Here is a 22032-nt window from a genome sequence, read left to right on the forward strand (position 1 = left end):
TGTATGTGCTCAGAATAAGGTTGAGTCTTCCCCTTGGTAAAGTTGGCTTAGGACATTTTGATTCATTTCATTTCTCTAAATTTTCTAATTCTTCTGTATTGAACACATCACTTATGTAACTGGAAAAGGTTTTAAAATGAAGGCACCAAGCCTTGTTTCAAACTAGGGCCATAATTGCAAGTTTATTTTTGATTTTATGATATTATTTATGTTGCAAAGAAAGATGAATTCCTTCCTCCCCCCCCCCCCCTTTCTTAAAAAACAGTTCACTCAAGTAAGGAAAACCTTCACGACTGCTCTCAGGAAGGGTAGCTCAAGAGTGAGTTTTACTTGGAGGGTTCTGATCTCCTCTTTGGAACCCTCCATGACCACAGTGCAAGGTTGAGAAGGAGAGAGTCCTCAAGAAGTCTAGTTGGTTGACTGGCTTTTGCAGTATTTGCTCTTATAAAAACTGCCCTTGCTAAGAAACGAAGGTGACAGAGGCGGCCAGCAGAAGGGGATGCAGAGGAAGGGCAAGCAGGAGTGGGGCTGAGGAGAAGAAAGAGTACAAATGAGGCACAGCAGAAAAGACAGACTGAGTGTGAGGCTGCACAGACTCTCCATCTCCAGCCCTGTGTGTGGGTGGCATGACTGCAGAGTGCCCCTGGCACAGCTGGTGCATTGGTACGCCTACCTCCATGGGGTAAGGAGCATTGAACTCGACCTCTGCAAGGTTCCAGGCAGCATTCCCTGGCCTGTCCACTTTCCAGATTTCCTCGTAAAGGCCAGCCACATCCCGAGTGTAGACGGAGAAGACATTGTCATTTCCCTGCTGGATCTGGTAATAAAATGACAAGCAGCCAGCCATGGGGGCCGTGGTCAACGGGGAGATGAGCTGTGCCACCTCCTGGAAGTGCTTCACATAGACTGAGTCCACGTACATGTAGTGGCCTGAAAATCACACAGAGAGCACAGCGTCAGAGTTGGGGGTGGGGAGGGGAAAAGGTTCAGGTGAAATGGCATGATTCTGGGATTTACTTCAAAATAGTCCAGTGGGAATGGTGAGGAGGATGTGGATGGGTTACAGATGACAGAGGTTTGGCCATGAGTGGATGGAAAAATGTTACAGCTGAGAGACGAGTCCATGGGGTTCGTTATACTCTGCTAAATACAGGATGAAACCGTTCCTTTTATTTTCCTTACTTTTCATTTAAATAAAATATACAGAGAAAGGTAGATGTGTCCTCCGTCAAGTGCTTAAATTTTCACAAGCTGAACACACCCATAGAAACAGAACATTACCCTAGAAGCCACTCTCTCCCAAGCTTTTTTTTTTTTTTTTTTTTTTTTTTGAGACGGAGTTTCACTCTTGTTACCCAGGCTGGAGTGCAAAGGTGTGATCTCGGCTTATGGCAACCTCTGCTTCCTGGGTTCAAGTTATTCTCTTGCCTCCATCTCCCAAGCAGCTGAGATCACAGGAATGTGCCACCACATCAGGCTAATTTTGTATTTTTAGTAGAGACAGGATTTCTCCATGTTGGTCAAGCTGGTCTCGAATTCCCAACCTCAGGTGATCCATCCGCCTTGGCCTTGCAAAGTGCTAGGATTACAGGTGTGAGCCACTGTGAACAACAGACCTTTTTTGTTATAAGACTTTTAAGAGCACATAAAGTATACCATCTATTCTTAAAAGAGAATGGAGAGACCCTCCTGCACATGTTTACAATTTATCCAAGATATCGCCATGTGGTTTTTGAGTGAAACTAAGATTTTTGAATTCCAACTATATGGTCATTTGTGTATCGTTAATAGCATGAAGGTCAATCAACACTGCAATGAGGAGGGGTGGATGTGTGATCCCATTTCTGGCAGGCCTTAGTGGGCTCTGGACCCAGGGGCTGGTCTCCCTTAGGGGCATCTTGGTGAAACACAGAAACCATGTGGCAGAATGGAGACAGCCTTGACTTAGCATTGAAGAGAACTGAGGTTGAATCCCACTCTACTTCTTACTAGCCTTGCAACCTTGAACAAGTTTCAGAGTTTGTCTGGGTCTCAGTTTCCTTATCCCTAGAATGATAATCAACTACTTTCCTCAGAGAGGTGATGAATATTACATGGAGTCATGTATGTAAAGTGCTTAGCATGTGCCTGGCACATCATGGCTGCCTATATTACAATGCCATTCACAATTCTAGAACCAGGCTTGCAGTATAGCCTGTTTTGTATAAATGGTAGCTAGCATTGTTAGCAATTTATTTAAGTGATGACTCAAATGAATTGATTTAAGTGATGACAGAGTGCTATGCAATGCAGCTTTAACAAAACGCCCTTTCTATTTACAAGCTCAGAACAATTATAGCTTAATATCTTCATTTTTGTGACATAATTTCTGGTTAATAAGAATTCCTAGCCAGGTGCAGTGACTCGTGCCTGTAATCCCAACACTTTGGGAGGCTGAGGTGGGAGGACTGCTTGAGGCCAGGAAGTTGAGACCTGTACCTACAGAAAAACTTTCTTAAAATTAGCTGGGCATGCTGGCATGCACCCCTGGTCCTAGTTATTAGGGAGGCTGGGGCAGGAGAATCACTCAAGCCCATGATTTCAAGGTGGCAGTAAGCTATGATCACACCACTGTACTCCAGCCTGGGTGACAAGTGAGACCCTGTCTCCAAAAGTTAAAATAAGGAAAGAAAGAACACCTTTTCTCGGCCAGGCATAGTGGCTCACACCTATAATCTCAGCACTTTGGGAGGCCAAGGCGGGTGGATCACCTGAGGTCAGAAGTTCAAGAGAGAATACCTTTTCTCTTTTATGAAGAGCAGCAAGAATATGAGGAGGAACATATTCATTTATACACTGGATGTTTACTCTGCATCTAACACACAGCCCAGTACGTGGTGGGCTCTCAGCATATGGTTATGTAACATAGAGAGATGGTCTCAGGAAGATCCTTACCTCAACACGGCAGTGGGGAAAGATGGACAGATCAAACCTCACTTTCTCCTGGTGGCAAGTTCAACATCCTGAATCCCCTGAATAACCTCCTTGGTTTGAATATAATTTACCTTATCGTCTTGCCAAACCACACAACAGTGAATAAACAGAAATTAGAAACTCAAATGCTCAGATGAGCCAGTTAGATTAAGTATATGGGTGAAGTTGACTGAGTCCAGGAGAAAATAGAGAGGAGTAAATTAGTAGCCAGCATTTGAAGTCATATTTCTCCAGCATCAAGAAACAGAAATCAAGCTTGTCTGGAAAAATAAAAACATCTGATAGCATTGGGCCCATATTCTCATGTGGCAATAACTGGCTTGGGATGAGAAACCTGGCTGCTCACCTCTGTGTTCTCCAGCATTCCTGAGAGAGCAGGGTCTACTCCAGCGGATGCCCAGCACCGAGCTCGGTGCGGTAGGCTTTCTCCATCCTTGTCTGGAATTCAGGTTTTCACAGCAAATCTGTCTTTTTTTTTTTTTTTTTTTTTTTTTTTTTTGAGATGGAGTCTGGCTCTGTCACCCAGGCTGGAGTACAGTGACACAATCTTGGCTCACTACAACCTCTGCCTCCCGAGTTCAAGCAATTTTCCATTCTCAGACTCCCAAGTAGCTGGAATTATGGGTACCCGCCACCATGCCTGGCTAGGTTTTGTATTTTTAGTAAAGATGGGGTTTTACTGTATTGATCAGGCTGCTCTTGAACTCCTGATCTCAGGTGATCTACCTGCCTTGGCCTCCCAAAGTGCTGGGATTACAGGTGTGAGCCACCATGCCTGGCCAAATCTATCCATTTTTAAGGGATGCTGCCTGTATGGTTTGCTAGAGCTGCTGTCACAAAGTACCACAAAGCGGGAGGCTTCAGCAGCACACATGTGTTGTCTCACAGTTCTGGAGTCCAGAAGTCAAGGATCAAGGTGTCAACAGGTTTGCTCCTTCTGAGGGCCATGAGGGAAGGATTGGTTCTTGGCCTGTCTCCAAACTTCCGGTGGTGCACTAGCAATCCCTGGCATTCCTTGGCTTGAGGGGCTCTGCCTCTGTCTTTGCATGGCGTTCTCCCTATGGGCATCTATCTGAGCTCAAAGTTCCCCTTTTATTTTTATTTATTTCTTTGGAGACGGAGTTTCGCTCTTGTTACCCAGGCTGGAGTGCAGTGATGTGATCTCAGCCCACCGCAACCTCCGCCTCCTGGGTTCAGGCAATTCTCCTGCCTCAGCCTCCTGAGTAGCTGGGATTACAGGCACACGCCACCATGCCCAGCTAATTTTTTGTATTTTTAGTAGAGACGGGGTTTCACCATGTTGACCAGGATGGTCTCGATCTCTTCAAAGTTCCCCTTTTAATAAGGATAGCAGTCATATTGGATTGGAAGCCCACCCTATTCCTCATCTTAACTAATTACGTCTGCACCCATCTATGTCCAAGTAAGGTCACATTCTGAGGTCCTGGAGGTTAGGACTTTAACGTTTCAATTTTGAGAGTGTACAATTCGATGCATAATACTCCCCACCACAAATTTTTAAACTTTGTATGTGCCAAATAAATATATATACAGGCTGGAAAACACTAGGGAGGAATTTTAAAGGGAGAATCAGAATGTCAGACTGGATACAGTCAAAGAAACTCTGATATGCAGGGAAGGTCCCTCCTCCACATCCCAAGCTCGAACACTCTCTAAATCACTCCTGGTGGCCAGCCAGCCTTGACTAGAACATCTAGTAATGGAGAATGCCTATGACCAGTTAGCCTCTATAATCTGCTTCTGTTCTGTAAGAACTCATGTGAGTATCAAAGGCAGGGATGAAGTTTTCATTGCCCTTTGTAACATGACTTACCAATGAAACAGAAAATTTTTGGTGAGATATGTGGCAGGGAGAACTGAGTGGAGGAAAGCCATAATTCTTTGTATTATAATGTATGTGTAATACTCTGCTTCCTGGATACCTAATTGCAGGGGCCACAGAGATCCCCTTTTGGAGAACTTGCTGAAGGAATCGTAATTGACCGGGTCTCCAGCCACCACACCTTTGGACCTGCAGGAGAGTTTGTACCAAGACCACACCACTCCGGGCTGCTCCCCATCAGTGAAGACGCATAGCAGAGGGGCAGGCCATTCTGTCTGGCATGGGGCCCTTCAGCAGCTCCCACTGGCCCAGCTTCTCCTCTTCCTCAGGGGTCAGGTTTGCGTTCTGCACTGAAGGTTCTCCCTACCAAGGGCATCTTTATGACTTTTGTGGGCCCTAGGTGCTTTTGCTGTGGTGGGCCCATTCCTCCATAAAAAGTACTTAACATTTTAGATTATGACTGCATTGGCATAAAGATGTATATGATGTAGGCTAGAAATCATTATATTACATTCATTTGCCCTTCCAATTTTAAGATAAATAAAATTAAAATATTCTCATGGACCCCTTAAAATGTCATGGCTCCTAGGCACTATGTCTACTGTGCCCAATAAGGACACTGGCCCTGTCCCCAGCTACTCTGGCTCCTTCTGCTTCAGACCTTCACAGCCATCTCCCCCAGGAAATCTCTTTCCCACCTAGTCCCAGCTTAGTGTCTGCTTCCACAGCCAGCCTTGTTACAAATTCATCTTCCTTGCAGATGACAGACATCTGATCACTTTTTTTAAAGAGTAGCAACTCACCTGGTTTGTGGACAATACTTTATTTTCTGCATTTGCAGTCAAAGTACCTCATTAACAACCCATGCGCAGGATGCTAGGCCAAGTGAACCACAGTCACAGTGCTGATCCAAAAGGCATCCAGCAAACACAACACGATCTGCCCAAAGTGAGTCAGAGAGGCTGCTGGGAATAAGATCAAGACTGCTGACGCCAAGTCTCATATGGAACCACCAGACTAGACCACATGCTCTTGCTTCCTTTTTCTTTCCATCATTCATTTGTTGCCAAAGCTGGGTTCTATTTACTGACAATCTGAGCAACATTAAGGTTCTCATTGGGAAACAAAAGGTAGCTCATCATAAGTTTATTATCTCAGTTGAACTGGTAGAGGTGATTCAGAAATTGTCATTCAGGTGTCTGCCCCAGGAGAAGAGGCTGGAGGAATGACGGCCAAACCAGGCTGAGTGTGTCTTCGGATACACTCTGCTCTGAGGAAGAGGGAGCCAATGGGTAGGTGGCAGCAGGTGCTATTGTATTCTCCTTTCTAAAAACAATAAAGAAGGTAGCTTGGAGTTCTTTTCTTGGGAAATATTTTCCAGCGTCTGATATTAGGAGAAACTTCCTGCCTAGTTCAATGAAGCCAATGTTCCTATCTGGTGCAGGGTTCTAGAGCTTCCAGAATCTCTGGAAAAGGCATGTTTTTGTTTGTTTGTTTGTTTTTTGGTCAGATCTTTAAGATTCAAGTAGAATGAAACTGGGTACATATGGACTTTAAGTAGACAGAATCCTTTAATCTACAAATCACTAGAAATCCTGCTGGCCACAGAGATTTTAAAGTCTTAAAACTTGAACTGAAAATGAAAGAGGTTACATGGGGGAATGGTTTCCCCCATAAGATTAAGAACTGAGAAGCTTATTGCCACTTCTCTACAGTCTGTGCTGCTTTGCCATACACTCTAATCTATTATTACCTAATTCTGCATTATACACAAAGAGCCCAAGGTTTCTAGGAAAAAAAAATTCAAATTCAGTTGAAAAAAAGATCACAATTCTCAGTCATGCGGCCAGTGCTCAGGTCCCTTCTGGGATGGAGCCTGAGGTCCTGGTATACACACGCTTGCTCCTGAAGAGGCCTTTCTTTCCTTTCTTGCAGCAGAAAGGAAACTTGTAGTAGCTGAACTTTTCATGTGGAACCAGTGGCCCCTGGTAGTCAGCCATTTCCCCTTGCATTAGGGAAAGAACTTTGAAGGCGGTTCTTGAACGTTTATTTTCAGGCAGTCTGGCTCACCAGCATTCCTCCAGGACTGCCCTTGGCTTGGCCGCGGTGCCAGAGGCGTGCTCTGACTCAGCTGTGATGCGGCCCTGCTGGCCACATTTGCACTGCAGTTGTGTTGTCTGCTCCCGTGTTGCTGGCTGTCTGGACGAACTGTCTCCCCAGTGAGGCAGACAACCTGGTCTGAAGAGATGTATGCCAGAGGGAAATACCCACTGGTCTGCTGCCATGATGAGCACATGGCACCCAAAGATAATGAGTTACTATGTGTGTTTTTCCACTCCATGACTCTGACAGTTATCTTCAGGAACCTTTAGTGTAAGGGTTTTGGTGGCCCTTACTATGATAGAGTCAGACTCTAGTCTTTTTATACAGCTTTCAAGGATGATGTAAATATGAATGACTATTACGTGAGACATTCCTATCTGTGCTAAGACCTTAAAGCCCCAAACAATAGGTGACAACCACCTCTATTTTCTAAAGAGAGGTGCTAGATCAGCAATATGCTAAGGGGCAGCCACTGACATCTACCCTAGCTCTGCCAGTGTTAGCCCATCTCTCCCTTCCAGCCTGTGCATATGAGAAGGCTTGAGATGGATCAGGGAGATTGGAGATGGGGTTTCCATGAAGAGCATTATCACAGAGCTGCCCTGCTAGGTGTTTCCTTTCCACCTCTCCAGGGAAGGTAAGGGGATTACTAACCATTTCTTACTTTGATACAAGGGAGGGGGCTTAAGGGAACCACTCATGGAAGAGGGAGAGGAAGGATACTGCCATCTAACCTCAACGCTCCCCTGTGTGCAGAAATTCCTGGGTTCTACAATTGCTCTGGACCTTGAGATGAAGATGGTCAGAGATCTGGAGAAAAGTTGATCGGTGATACTAGAGCGTGTGTGGTGCAGAGATGGAGCCTGGCACTGGTGCATACACCTAAAGGCAAGAAACAGACCGTAGGGATCTGTGGGGGAAGAGTGGAGAAGAAGGCGTTTGTTGCCAGTGAACTGCATTTCCAGAGTTTGAGGGGGCAATTTAGAAGGCAGCAGGCTACAGAACCTTAAATGGACCCTTCTCAAGAGAACTGCTTGCTGGTGTGGTAATTCCATTAGAAGGAAGCTGGTGGGGTGTGTTATTTATGGGAACTAAGCGGGATTCGCAGGTGGTCAGCCAGACAGTTGCTCATCCCCGTCTGCCAGCACTAAAGTGGGATCTCCCATTGGCCATGACAGGAATGCCAGAATTTGGCCATGTGCTGTATGAAGACAATCAACTCTAGATTAAATAGCAACAGGCATGTAAAACCTTTTGTTCCTGGCCTTTGCCTTTCTGTTCCTCCCCTCTAACCTTCCACCCCTTCCCCATTACCTCCCCACCCTAAAGCAGCCAGAAGCAGTACAGTTAGAGGGAGAAGAGGAAGGGAAGAAAAAGGTGAAATATGAAGAGACAAAGCACAAAACTTTCTCTCTGCTGCATCGTGTGGCTCAGTCTGGGGGAAGAGCTGAACTAGACGAGACATCGCAGTTGTGACTTGACTGAACCTAATCCTTGAAAATAGAGGTGTTTGTTAATACCCAAAAGTAACTGGAAAGCCATACTAAGTTATCTGAGGGCAGAGAAAGGAAATCAAGCAGACCTTGCACAAAGAAAACGTTAAGAAAATTAAGAAAGTGGCTTCCCTACCGAGTGCTTACACCATGCACCAAATGGATCAATGCAGGGAGTAAATACATGGGTCCTGTGAAGATGACCCTTGCTCATTCCAAACCAAAATGAGAAAAGAGTGTCATGAGTCATGGAAAAATGATCCATCCACCTCATGATATTTGATGGAATAAAATAACTGTAACCTTATTTTAGATTTCGAAACCTTGTCCAACTTCTTCCAGAGTACCACCACAAGCAGGCTTATTTTTTTAAAAAAAAATCTCAGCAAAGAAATACATTTCCCTCATTATTTTTCCAGCAAACATATTTTTTTGCTAAGGTGTGTAGAAAACAGTAATGATCTGAGTTGTCAGTAGGTTACATCCTGAAAGATTTTGTTTCACTTCAAAACATACGAATAAAGAAAGAAACCCATATGTGATGAATCAGAATTAAGAAAACCCTGGATAAAAATGACATCCCCTCCAGTATTCCAAAGATGTCCCACCACAATTCTTACTGCATTATTTTAATCATTTCTATCATGAGACAAGAATTTGGGGGCACAATCCTCATTTAAAAACCTTGACTCAATGTTTGGGACAGATTGTTAGGAACATACAAAGAAATGAAGGAAAACTCATACCCACATTGTGGTTTTCAGAAATTACATTCACTGTTTCCTTTTCTGCAACACAGAGACTAGCACTCTCCTGGGAAGACTTCTCTCTACCCTCTCTGCAGTTCTGAAATTCCTAAGCAGGCAATTAACTCCCCTTCCACGTGCTGTTGTTCCAGTTTTTACCTGAAACAAAGGCTAAAGCTGCGTCCAGTATATGAAGGAACACAAGATGAGCTCACATAGAGCAAAATCTGCTGTTGCGGGCAGACATCTGAACCATTTAATCTTGACTTTGCCACCCAATTGATAGAGCTCTAGGCAAATAAATATACCCAGTAGAAAGCAAATATAATAAGAGAGGCAACCTCTTTCCTTTTTAGAGTATTTGAGAGTTTGTTTTGTTTTGTTTTAAAGAATGATACTGATCCAATCTTTGAGTACTATGGGCAGAACTTTTCAAATGAAATATTTTAGAATCTTTTGAACTCATCATTTTTAGCCTTATCCTCTATAGGGGAAACATGGATCAATGCAGACAGTAAATAAATAGGTCCTGTTAAGATGACCCTTGCTCATTCCACATCAAAATGAGAAAAGAGTGTCATGAGTCATGGAAAAATGATCCATCCACCTCATGGATGAACTCCAGGCATGAGGAGGACTGTGTGTGTGTGTGTGTGTGTGTGTGTGTGTGTGTGTGTGTGTGATATATATATATATCTCAGCTCTTTCTCTAACCCTCAGGGCAGAAATATAGTCAGAATATTCTATGGTTGCAGATGAGCATGAGGAAAGACTAGGAGAATTATACTATTCAAAGGATGAATTATACTCAGGTAACATAGTCAAATGGATGATTTGATACTAATCTCTTGTCTGTTGCCTCTTCCAAGAAATATATGTTCTCCCCAGCCGGCTGCCTCTTGTCATCATTGAGGATGAAAATGAAACACTGAATAATCACTGAATTGGTAACACTGGTTACCCAGAGGACTTGACTTTGGAACTAATTTTTTTTTTTTTTTTTTTGAGACGGAGTTTCGCTCTTGTTACCCAGGCTGGAGTGCAATGGCGCGATCTCGGCTCACTGCAACCTCCGCCTCCTGGGTTCAGGCAATTCTCCTGCCTCAGCCTCCTGAGTAGCTGGGATTATAGGCACGCGCCATCATGCCCAGCTAATTTTTTGTATTTTTAGTAGAGACGGGGTTTCACCATGTTGACCAGGTTGGTCTCGATCTCTCGACCTTGTGATCCACCCGCCTTGGCCTCCCAAAGGGCTGGGATTACAGGCTTGAGCCACCGCGCCCGGCCGGAACTAATTTTTAAATGATTTGGGAAAAGTTCTCTAACACTTCCCCATTGTTAAATTTGCATCTCTTTGCGACTGTGATAAAGATACAAGAAATAATTGCCATTTTGATGCATCGGCCTTTTAAGATCCTTTCTGTTTCTTATATTAGATTCTTAAGATATGACAGAAAATCTAAAAACTAGCCTATTGTCACACATGAGGAAAAAGTCATCTGGCTTTTCTTTCCTGAAACCCCAAGAGACTGTTAGTTGCTTTACACATTTATACAAAGCTCTCAAGAGTTGGTGACATTTTATTATTTTGAGTTAACCCAACTGTCTTTTAAAATACTCATGCAGATTCATGGACTACTTTGCCATGACCGGTTATCATTCACTCTACACAGAGCACTCATTTGTAATGTGATTTCTACAAAGGGCCCCAAATGAGGATGGACCACTTATTTACAGGGTCAAAATACAATGTCAAAAGTGCTAAACAGCACTTTGGGAGGCTGAGGTGGGCGGATCACCTGAGGTCAGGAGTTCGAGACCATTTTGCCTGGCTAACATGGGGAAACTCCGTGTCTACTAAAAATAAAAAAATCAGCCAGGCATGGTGGTGGGCATCTGTAATACCAGCAACTCGGGAGGCTGAGGCAGGGGGAATTGCTTCAATCCTGGAGGTGGAGGTTGCAGTGAGCTGGGATTGCACGACTGTACTCAGCCTAGGCGATAGAGTGAGACTCTGTCTCAAAAATAAAAATAAAGAGTGCTAAGCCTTACTTTTAAAGGTAGGAAGCACATAAACATTTTTTTTTCTTTATCTTATTTCTTATGTAAGTGACCCTAGATGCATCTGAAGAAATAGTTTCTGGGGGATTCTTCTGTTTTCTTGCTGTGCCTTTTTACTCTCCATCTATTGAGATAATCGCCCTCATGTTAATGCATCTAAATACACTGCTGTGATGGTATCTCTCCCCTGCCCAAACACCTCTGTGGCCCCCCATTGTCAATAAAATAAAGTTAAAATCTCTTTCCTGGCATTCCACCCATTTTAGAATTTGCCTGTGCTACTTTCTCAGCCATCTCTCTTCCCCAATCCACCCCTTGCAGCTACCATCACTGTATCATTGCTCTTAGCCCTCTCTCATCTTTGCCTTTCAAAATCATACCCATCTTTCCAATACAGTTTACTTCTTTTATCATGTTTTCTAGGACATCCAAGCAGTAAGGGACCTCCTTTGTCTCTGAATTCCCAGCACCTTTCTTTTTTGGTGGGGGAAGGGGACCACTCTTACAGCGCTTGACATACCACCCTTTGTTAACATCCATTTGCGATAGAAACCTCTTTTCCTTTCTTGAAAGCATCTTCTTTGAAGTTGGGAAGGGGCCATGGAGGATCTGTCATTTTAACTGTCATTTCCCCCATTATATCTAATGCTGGGTCAAATTCATGAAAATGCTAGATCTAAAGTTGGATTTGTTTTAAACAGGCAAGCTCTACGAGACTCCAGCCTTTTTATTTGGAGTTACTTATAAACAATTTATTCTAAGAAGCCTGAACACGTTGCAAAAGAAAGGAAACCTGTCAAATGAAGGTTGCAAAACAGAAGTTGGCCAAATGGGTCTGACCTGCAGATGTCTTTTACTGGCCCACAGTGTGATTTTAGAAAATTTTCACCAACTTTTAAAAATCTGGGAAATTTAACAAAAAATACCCCCGTCTTCCTGATCTTGAAACATCAAAAGATCTGGTAACCTGGGCTTGCATTCTCACCAAGCAGCAGCTCACTGTACCCGACTGGCTTTTGCACAAGGTCTCTGCTCTCTAGTTTGCTGCAGTCCTCACCTAGCACCACATGTCATTTGCTTACGCTATCTGCCTGGCTGTCATAGGAAATTGAAGCTGAAACTCTAGAGATAAAGGAGAAAGTAGAATAAGAACAAAGAGAACAATAAGGCTAGGATGAGGACTGTTCAGAGTCAAGCTAAGCTGAAGTATGAGCCCTTTTGAAAAAGAGTTGGTGGCATGGTTAAAAATATTCAGATGAAGAGAAGCTGTAGTGAATGAAGAAAAATGGAAAGAACCACAAAAGGGCATAATGTCTTCAGACATGGGGACACACTGTCACCATCAGCAAATTATTGGGATGAGTATATTACCTCAATATCTATGTGTAAAGGATTGAAAGAGAAAAAGTTAACTGTTTGCAGCAGAATACAAATTCCTGTTCCTGTTCTTGTTGAAAAGCCAGCCACCAGAAACATCTCACTCCTTGGAAAGTTTGGAGTTGAGGATGAAATGTCTTGCACCTGTGGAGAGACCTAGGCTTTTCCAAGGGGTCCAGGTGAGAGCAGTGGTAACCCACAAGTAAGTAAGCCCTTGCCTCTGTCTCTCTTCTGTTAAGGACTTCTCGGAGCTGGCTTCTCACTGACAGCACAACCTCCCCTCCCCATTTTCCTTGCAGAGAAGCAGCCTCCTTGGCCACTAGGGGGCCCTGTTGCACACCACATTCAGAACTAATCATCAATACTGGCTCACCTCACTGCCACTTGGGAGGTTCTTAGGACCTGTTTCCATCCTTTGATCGATTTTTCGTGAAAAGTAACCTGGGATTATTCCAGCCTTGTCTTGAGAAATGACAAATATTAAACAACAAATACACAAGAAAGTAAAGCATAATATAGAAATGTGAAAATGCAGGACTAGGCCACAGGTGAAGGAAAACGTTTAATGGGGTGGCCTTCCCCGTACTATAGAGCTCCCAGCTGCAGTTAGTCTCTACCTCACTGTAGATCCTTCCCTACTCTTCTGCGATGCCTCCTGGATCATACTGGGTTCCTACTGACCCTCCTCCCTCCTCTCTTCCCTGTTGACAGAAGCCACAGCTAGGTCAGTGGAGGAAGTGGTAGGAGACAGCAGAAACATTTATCTTGGGAAAAGGACTCCATTTGACCCCAACTCACCCAGTTCACTCTTGAAAGTGTGATCCTGTGGGAGAATGGAGTGGACATTCCGAATACTTCCTCCTCCAACAAACCAGTTCACGTTGGGATTCCAGCGGTTCACAAAGCCACAGAGATGATTTTCTTCAAAGTCACATTCTGGGAAAGGGAAACAAAAACACTTCATGGAGACGCAGTCACACCTGAGTACACCCACCCTACTATAGAATTTGCTCTTAGATCTTCAGAAGTTTCTTTTTTCCTTTGCTCACTGCGACCTTTCTACCAGGACTCCTCAACAATACTGGCCAAGAAGAGAGACAGATCCTGTAATGAATCAAGATTCTAATTCATCACTGGCCCTTTGGATTGTGGCCCTTCCACTTATTAGCTATGTGACGTGGAACACGACTTAGTACTTTTTGTAGCCTCTGTTTCTCCATATGTGAAATAGGGACAACGTTCTCACTTCATAGAGCTATTCTAAGTGTGGACAGCTCCCAGCATGGTGCCAGGCACGTGGTCAGTGCTTGATACAAATCAGCTATTTTTATCAGTCATCTCTGTCTCAAAGCACTGTTCAGGGTTATGTTCTTAGCTCTAGAACTTTTTTTCACAATCCTTTCTGGAATCTGATGGCCCAGTCTTCCATTCTTTTCTCTTCTCATGGAGAACAAGAAGCCCATAGCTAAGGGGCCTGTGTCTTAGATGCTGAAATTCCCTGCCTTTTTTTTTTTTTTTTTTTTTTAATAAATCAGAACCCAGGCAAAATAGGTAAGGCAGATATATCCTAGGTTCTGGGTCTCTTTTGTAGGTACTGAGAGGAGAAGAGAGAGAAGACAGACACCCCCCCCTTCTGCCCTTAGTGTCATTGGCATGTTTGCATGGATATATTGGTCCCCATCAACAACTGTTCCTTAAAAAGGAGCAAGAGACTCACAAGCCAGTGACTCCATTGACCCTCATAATTATGAAATTAAACTAGAAAGAATAATTGTGCTGGCCATTGGCCTCCTGCTGATCCACCTTGCCCTTCTCCCTCTGATAGATCCTGCAGAGGTTGACCTACCTAGACTGTATCAATGGGCTCCCCTGACTTCCATCTCCCTGTTGGATTCGACCAACGGAAGGTGGAAGGAGAGTAAAATCAGGGGTTTACTTGCCCAGCAGTCTCCTGGCCAGGACGTCATGGGTTGGTGAATCCTGTCAAGCAGTCTCACCAAATAGCTATTGTTTACAGGTGCTGGGAACTCCCCCTCCCTTGTCCTTTTAGGCCAAAAGAGGATAACAGCTCGTGAATCATCACTGTAACTAGTCCTGAGTCACAGAGCTGTCCTTTGCTGGCTTCCTTTATCGCTCACACCTTTGTGGTCTCTTTTGTGAGCTTCCCTCAAATTACTCAGGTTGAGTGTACCCCGTTTCCTCCTTCCTGCCAGATCTTCACTGGTATAGTCAGCAATGTGTTTTTACATTAGCAAAGCACTGAAAATTTCTAAGATTTTCATTTTCAGTGTTTCCACCACAGCATCTGCTAACCAATGCCCTAACATTCAGTGTCAAAGGCTGCCTAAGAATAAAAGAAGAAGCAAAATACTCTTCAATGTGCCAGGCTCTATTCTGAGCACTTTACATAAATTAACTTATTCAATCCTCAAAGCAGCCCTATGACATAGGCACTGTTACTAATCTCATTTTACAGATGAGGAATGAAGAGAGGCAGAGAAAGTACCCAGAAAGAAGTGAGAGCATGATCACAGAGTTTAACAAGACAAAAGTGTTGGCATCCTTTGGTTTTAAACAAATCAGAAGTCACCACATCATTTGAAGAAATGCAACTAACATGTCTTGGATGCCCAGCACCTTATATACCAATTATTTTCATAGCCATGATCTCATTCGTCGTCCCAAGAATCCTAGGAGGGAAGCATTTTATTACCATTTTACAGGTGACGAAATAGAGGCTGAGGCTCAGTAAGCTGACTGAGCCAGCAGGTGGCGCTCCACCAGGTATGTCTGACTGTGTGTGTCACTCACAGCCTGTGCAGATGCCAGGTGGGAGCCAGCGCGCGGCTCAAGGAAGGGAGACTGAGCCTCACTGTACCTTCAGAAAATGGTCTATTTTCTTTCACTTGCCCTGGAGACATCATTGGAAGGTCAAAACAGAGAAGTGAAACTTTAGGGAATTAGCAAAGGCTTGTTGTTGTTCAGAATCTTCCTTGACTCTCCTTTCTTTTCCCTGCCACATTCATTTAGCCTTCAAGAGCTGGCAGTGCTGAGAAATCTCTCAATTCTACTGTCTTTTTCTGATTTCACTGCTAATCCAATATTGCCTTCATTGTGTCCCCTCTGTAAGGTCACAGCCACTTCCTAGGGGTTTTTCCCACCTGCTATGTATTTTCCCTGTACCCAACTCATTTTCCACGAGGCAGCGGAGTCATGTGAAAATGCAGCTGCACACTTCTCCCCTGCTGGCTGACCTACATGATTGGGCAGGTCCAAGCTCCACATCCTGCATCCACACTCTTCCAACAGAAACTACCTCCGCAGTCCTGGTCTTCATCTCAGACACCTTGCAAGCCTCTTACCTTTGCCTGAACCTGCACTGTTTTTTCTCCCCACGGGGGTCTGACCTTAGAGAACCCTTGCCTTCCTACCCTGCACCTCCACTTAACTAAATTCTTCTTCTTGAAACTCCAGCTCCAGAGCATTTTCCCTATTCAGTCCTCTCCAATTTTCTCTCCTCCTCCCTGCACCTCCACGCATAGCTTGTCCTTCCTCAGCAGTATTTATCATATAGAGAACCAGCTTCAGTGTAGACAAATAGAAACTAATCCACCATAGGACAGGGATTATCCTTTCTTTGTGCCCTCTTGGAAGCTGGCACATATAAGACAGCCAACCAGCTCTGTCAAGTGAAATCTAAGTGACAACTGTGACTATTAAGATGAGGGCAGTGGTGTGCCAAGAGAGAAATGGAGAAAGGAGGCCAAATGATGTCTGATTTTCTGGCACAGGCTACAAAGAGCTGACTTTCCAGCAATTTGTAAATTATTTTAATCAGAACATGCCGAGGTTAAGGTGGAAGCTCTGAAGTTATAGTTGCTGCATCTCTATTTCTTTCATTAATCCAGACGGTCCAGGGAAATTCTAATGAGCCTTCCCACACTAAAGACAAACAACATACAGCATTCAAATGAACCGAGCAAAGAATTTAAAGCGGTATGCATTATGCAGTGCATTCTATAAAATACTTGGTCTTTGAATTAATTCAGTTCCCTCTGGCATCAGTAGCTTTTAGAAAAAGATTCACAATTTGATTCAATGAAAATGAAGCCTACTCACCAATACAGTAGCCGGTTGTCATCTTGATTTCAAACAGTGCAATGCTGGCCGTGTTTCCCTGTCCTAGTACACCTTCTATTAAAATCTGTACAACACATGGGGAAGAAGGGGAGTTAGATTCAAAACATCATGTTTCCTTGGTTCAGTATCTCAGCTATTAGTCTGGAGCTGTTTTGCCATTCAAGGCAAAACAGGATGGTTAGTCCCAGCTAATTGCTATTGGATACCAATTTCACTATGGACTTTGCCAAAAGAGTGTGCGTATATGTACGTGTGCATGTGGACGTGCACATAAACACATACATCAAAACTTCGAGTAGACGCTCAGAGCCAGCCCTCTTCTCTTCTATTGCCATCCCAACCACCAGCGTCTCCAGTGTTTGTGGTGGTAGCACTTGTAGTCCTGTTTCTGAAAGTAATCACTTCTCCTGTGGTTTTAGCCCTATATTCTGCAACTATGCTGGCAGATTTAGGAGGCGATAACTTCTGGGAGGACATTGTGAAAAAAGGAACTCAGAGGCCCCAGTGCTCCATCCTCAAACGCCGCCTGATACGGAAGGACTCCAAACAGAGAAGGGGTATTGGAGAATAAAGAATTTCAAGCTTTTCAAAGAAGAAGCAGGATGGGATTGGGAGCTGAAGGGTGGATGAGGAATGGAGAACATTTTCATGATGGCTCCATTGTGTCCTCAATGGAATATTCTCAATAAACATCACACTTCATGGCCAGGCATGTCCAGATCCCATCTTCCTTCCTTATCCAATCTATACCCAGCTTCACCTTACATTCTCTACCTTCCTTTTCCAGGACTCCTGAAGAAACAATTTCCCTCTTTGAAAAGGAAATGGAACATGCCCTTTAAGTATCTTTTCTCTTTTAAAGTATTTTCATTTTTTTATTATAGTTAATATTTTGTTCAAAATTTGCAGCAAAGAAACCATTAAGAAGATAAATAAACACATAGCACACACGATTTAGAAGGATGAAATAAAATGATAGGAAATGAGAATACTCCCTAAAGCCATAGAAAATCTATTTCCAATGAAGAGGTTGGTTTAAGCCCATTTAGATTTCTACAGAAGGCTCATTTAAACAGATGTGAAAGAAATCTTGGAAAAAGCTCTTTTAAGGAATAAATGAAATGTTGATTTCCATTGCTAATACTCTTCTATGGTATGCATCCTATGAAACATCACATCATAATCTAGGAGATAACTAACCTCACGTCAGAAATTTTCATAAGATTTTAGAATAGTAAAAAGCACAGGTAATAAGCCCTAGATCTTTCTCCTAAACTCTACCTACCTTGAATTTCTTGGAACTGTTTTGCAAATCCAAGCTGGCTATGAGCCAGCTGTCTGAAGGTTCCTTTGCTGACCAAAGCAAGCGATCAAAGCTTTCATCTTCAAATCTCATATAGAGGTTCAGCTGGCTGGGATCTGACAGAGACTCGGAGGACGTGGTTATCTGGTAGACCAAGCGGAGGCAGCTCCATTCCTCAGCCTGTAAGTCAGAACTTAGCAGCACAGCTTTCTCCCCCTGCTTGCCAAAGGAGGTATCCACATAAATGTAATGACCTGAAAAGAGAAAGGAACACAGGCAAAGGATTGATTTTTTTGTTTGCAGCTTGGGAAACTATGCAACTGCAGTCCAGTAAGTCTGTGGGCAGATAAACTTGCAGATATATTTTGTCAACCCACTGAAAGTTGACTAAACATTGGATTATGGATCTCTTTTGAAAAAATGAGAGGCTGGCCACACTGAGGCCATGTTACCAGATGATGACAACAGGCTGGAGCTGAGTGGTGCTGCATCTTCTCAGAGGGTGGCATGTGGTGTCCACTTTATACTTTGTCATAACTGCCATCACTCCTTCTTCACTCCTGACACTGAAGCCGAGTGTCTCTGCTTTTTATTCTTTTACACCAGGTCCCCTTAGCACATTGCATTCATCCCCCTGGTGCTCATAGGCACGTGTCTGCAGGCTGAGGGGCATCAGAATCAGAAGAGCTCATGACTGCAGACAGAATTACTAGGTGGACTCAACCTTCTCCTTACATAGCTTTCCCCACACCTAATGCTTCAATCTGCATTTAACTTGCATCATTATGTAGACTGAAATGATTTGGTTACCTTAGCCTGGATCTTGGGACCTAGGCAGACAAAATACATTGTAAGCTATTTTTAGTTAGGAATAAGACTTCCTTCCCTTGACTCTTCTATCACCAAATTTCATAGTTCTGAGAACTAAATGAGGAAACACTTGCAAAACATGTGGCACAGGGCTGGGAAAGCACTGGACACTCTGGGACTAGCAATCATCCTTGCTTCTCCTCTCTCCTCTCTTCTTTTGCATTCCCTCTTTCCTCCTTTCTCCTTCTCCACCTCGTCTTCTCTGCTCCTCCTCCATTCCTTTTCCTCTGTTCATTCTCCTTCCCCTCTCTCTACCTTCCTAATATTGACAAGTGCTTTCTGCTGGCGGCAAAGGATATGCAAAGCATTTCTACAAAAAAGGCAGGACAATGAAGCCGAGAACCCTAACTCAAGCCTTCCAAACCCCCTCTGGCCATCTAGCTACCTCTATCAATGATCCTATTGGCTATGGGTCTTTGGGGACCCCCTGGGTCTTTCTGGCCCTAGATTCTCATGCTTTCTTGGAGGGTCCCACATTCTTGGCTATAATTTAACCTCCTATCTTTTATCCCTTGGCCTCCCTAACACTAAACTCTTACTAGAAAGAACTTAAAAACCTTCTTTGTTTTGCTTGATGTTCTTCAGCCTGTCCTCCCATGCTGTTGTCTGAAACGCCTATCCCAGCCTGGATCCTTATCTCCGTAGTGAGTACCAGCAGGCCAGCTGGAACGCAGCTGACAACCATCCTCACATGGGGGACACAGTTAGGGCATTGTCTTCAGGGAGACTTGCTTGCTGACTGAAGGGTTTCAAGATCAAGATGGAACCCTCCCTGGCAATCTTCTTAACATAATAATCACCCACTGGGTGCAAATAGTAATTGCTTCTAGGTGCCAACCCAGGCACCCTCATGGAGAAATCTGGCCCTTGCAGCAATTGCTGCCATCACCATAGCTCCCATATACAGGCAACACTGGCTGCAACCCAGCCCTAGGTACTGTTCTACATGCTTCATGCACATCTCCGAGGTGAAGGGCCCATTGGGTTTCACTGTTCTAAGCTGGGGCTCTTGAGGCCAATCCTTTTTGGATAAAAGTGCTGCTTCTTGTGGCATGAGGAATGTATTAGTGCCATTCTCTTCCTCGCTTTTTGCTACTGCCCCAAAAGAAAGGACTTCAAGGCTAGGCATGGTGGCTCATGCCTGTAATCCCAGCACTTTGGAGGCTGAGATCTCTTCAACTCGGGCAGATCACAAGGTAAAGAGATCAAAACCATCCTGGCCAACATGGTGAAACCCCATCTCTACTAAAAATACAAAAAAAATTTAGCTGGGCATGGTGGTGCACACCTGTAGTCCCAGCCGCTAGGGAGGCTGAGGCAGGAGAATTGCTTGAAATCGGAAAACAGAAGTTGCAGTGAGTCAGGATTGTGCCACTGCACCCGAGCCTGGTAATAGAGCAAGACTCCATCTCAAAATAAATAAATAAATAAATAAAGGACTTCAAGCAGGCTGGACTGGGGGAGACCATGTGAGTACCTCAAACCTTTTCTGAGGAAGTAGAGAGTTGGAACGTGGAGTATAAAAGAGGAAAGACACAAAGACCTCACTGTATCCTATCAACATTTACATCAAACACTAACTTTGCTGCCATGGGAGGCTCAATTTTCTTTGGGCACTTCCCCAGCCTCCCCTGTTCTCTCCCTCTCTTTTTCCCTTCCCCACTCTAGAAAGGGACAACTCAAAGCAGTGCTCTTAAAGTTGAGCCCAGAGTTACCTGGAAATCTTGTTCAACTACAGATCAGCAGGCCCTTGAGTTTCCAATTCAGTAGGGCTGGCATTTCTAACAGATTGCATTTCTTCAAAGTTCCAGGTGATGCTGATGCTGTTGGTCTTTGAGAACTGCTGACTTACAATGTATGACAGGTAAATAGGGCTCATTCTCCAACCACCTCTCATCTACCAAACAAAATGCAGTCTCCTGTAGTAAGTGAAGGAGGGAGGAGACAGTTCTGCTGGAGGATACAACTCGAATGTAAGTAAATGCGTGTTACAGTAGGTGCACAGAGTCCAGCTGCTGGTGAGTATCTTGACTCTTCAGTGAGTGCCATAAAAAAAATTCTCTTGACATCCTCTCTCACTAGATTAGATTTTACTATAAGCTTGCTAATGTTCTCTTGTCAAGAACCTTTGAGGCACACACTATATAAAACGTACTATTTAAAATACCTAGATTTTATTCTGTGTGCCGAGAGTTGGTGCTATTTGCTGAGTGATTTTGACATCTTAGTCACAAACGTGGGTTATTTAAAAATATTGGAATTTTGCATTTAACGATTTTTTTAACCCCCGTCATGCCATGTGGATGTGCTTATTAGCTGCATTACAGTCCATGCAAAGATATATCTACCCAGCTGACTGGATGCAATGCAATCCACTCAGCAGAATGATACACTTTCCTAGACCAATTCACTACTGTGATCATGCCTATTAGCTGCATTACAGTCCACGCAAAGATGTATCTACCCAGCTGATTGGACACAATCCACTCAGGAGAAAGATGCATTTTCCTAGACCTAATCACCAGCCCAAGCACTGCCCACCTCCACTATCACTGCCAACTTCAAGACAAATTTTCTAAATTAATCACTACATTTTTCAAGCCTGCTCTGGATACAGCCTTAGAATCCTTCTAAACATAGTGCTCCATGTAGCTACCACCAATCAATCGGAGTTGGCACTTGAGTTGAAACAACTTGTTATCCCTACTTGTGGCTTCCGTGTAAGGATATATTTTGCGGTCATGTTATAGCTAGATTGAGCTGGAGGGAACCTGGTACATTTTGAAGAAGTTTTAGAAAATATAGGATGAGGAAGATATTGATGTCAAGGATGTTGCCTTTTCCTGTCTTGTCACCAATAAAATTGCTATTCTAGAATCAACGTGTGAGTTCTTTTGACTTAAAAAGAATCATTTTACCACAGAGTGAATTAATGAAGTTTTCTTTGTGTGTAAAATGTTTTCTTTATTCCATCTTAATCAGATTGATATTTGGAAGTTAACTTTAGACATAATTCACTTTTCATAGTATTTACCCTTTTAATACAATTCAAAGGTTTTTAGGATATTCACAAAGTTGTACACCATCACTACTAATTCCAGGATATTTTCACCATAAACCCCA

The 22032-nt window shown here is 43.6% G+C and overlaps 1 protein-coding gene across 5 annotated transcripts in view; it reads right to left on the bottom strand.

Moving 5' to 3' along the window:
- Nucleotides 1-22032, bottom strand: part of MAMDC2 (MAM domain containing 2) — a 304045-nt gene that overhangs the window by 83591 nt on the left and 198422 nt on the right. For all 5 annotated transcript variants that reach the window (XM_074394698.1, XM_074394696.1, XM_003935631.4 and 2 more), the window contains 4 exons: nt 18022-18293; nt 16716-16800; nt 13395-13532; nt 674-930 (listed from right to left, as the gene is read on the bottom strand). In XM_074394698.1, the coding sequence (XP_074250799.1) occupies nt 674-930; nt 13395-13532; nt 16716-16800; nt 18022-18293 (752 nt within the window). The remainder of the gene's footprint in view (nt 1-673; nt 931-13394; nt 13533-16715; nt 16801-18021; nt 18294-22032) is intronic.

The sequence above is a fragment of the Saimiri boliviensis genome, chromosome 2, assembly GCF_048565385.1.
Source record: "Saimiri boliviensis isolate mSaiBol1 chromosome 2, mSaiBol1.pri, whole genome shotgun sequence".
Taxonomy (NCBI): domain Eukaryota; kingdom Metazoa; phylum Chordata; class Mammalia; order Primates; family Cebidae; genus Saimiri; species Saimiri boliviensis.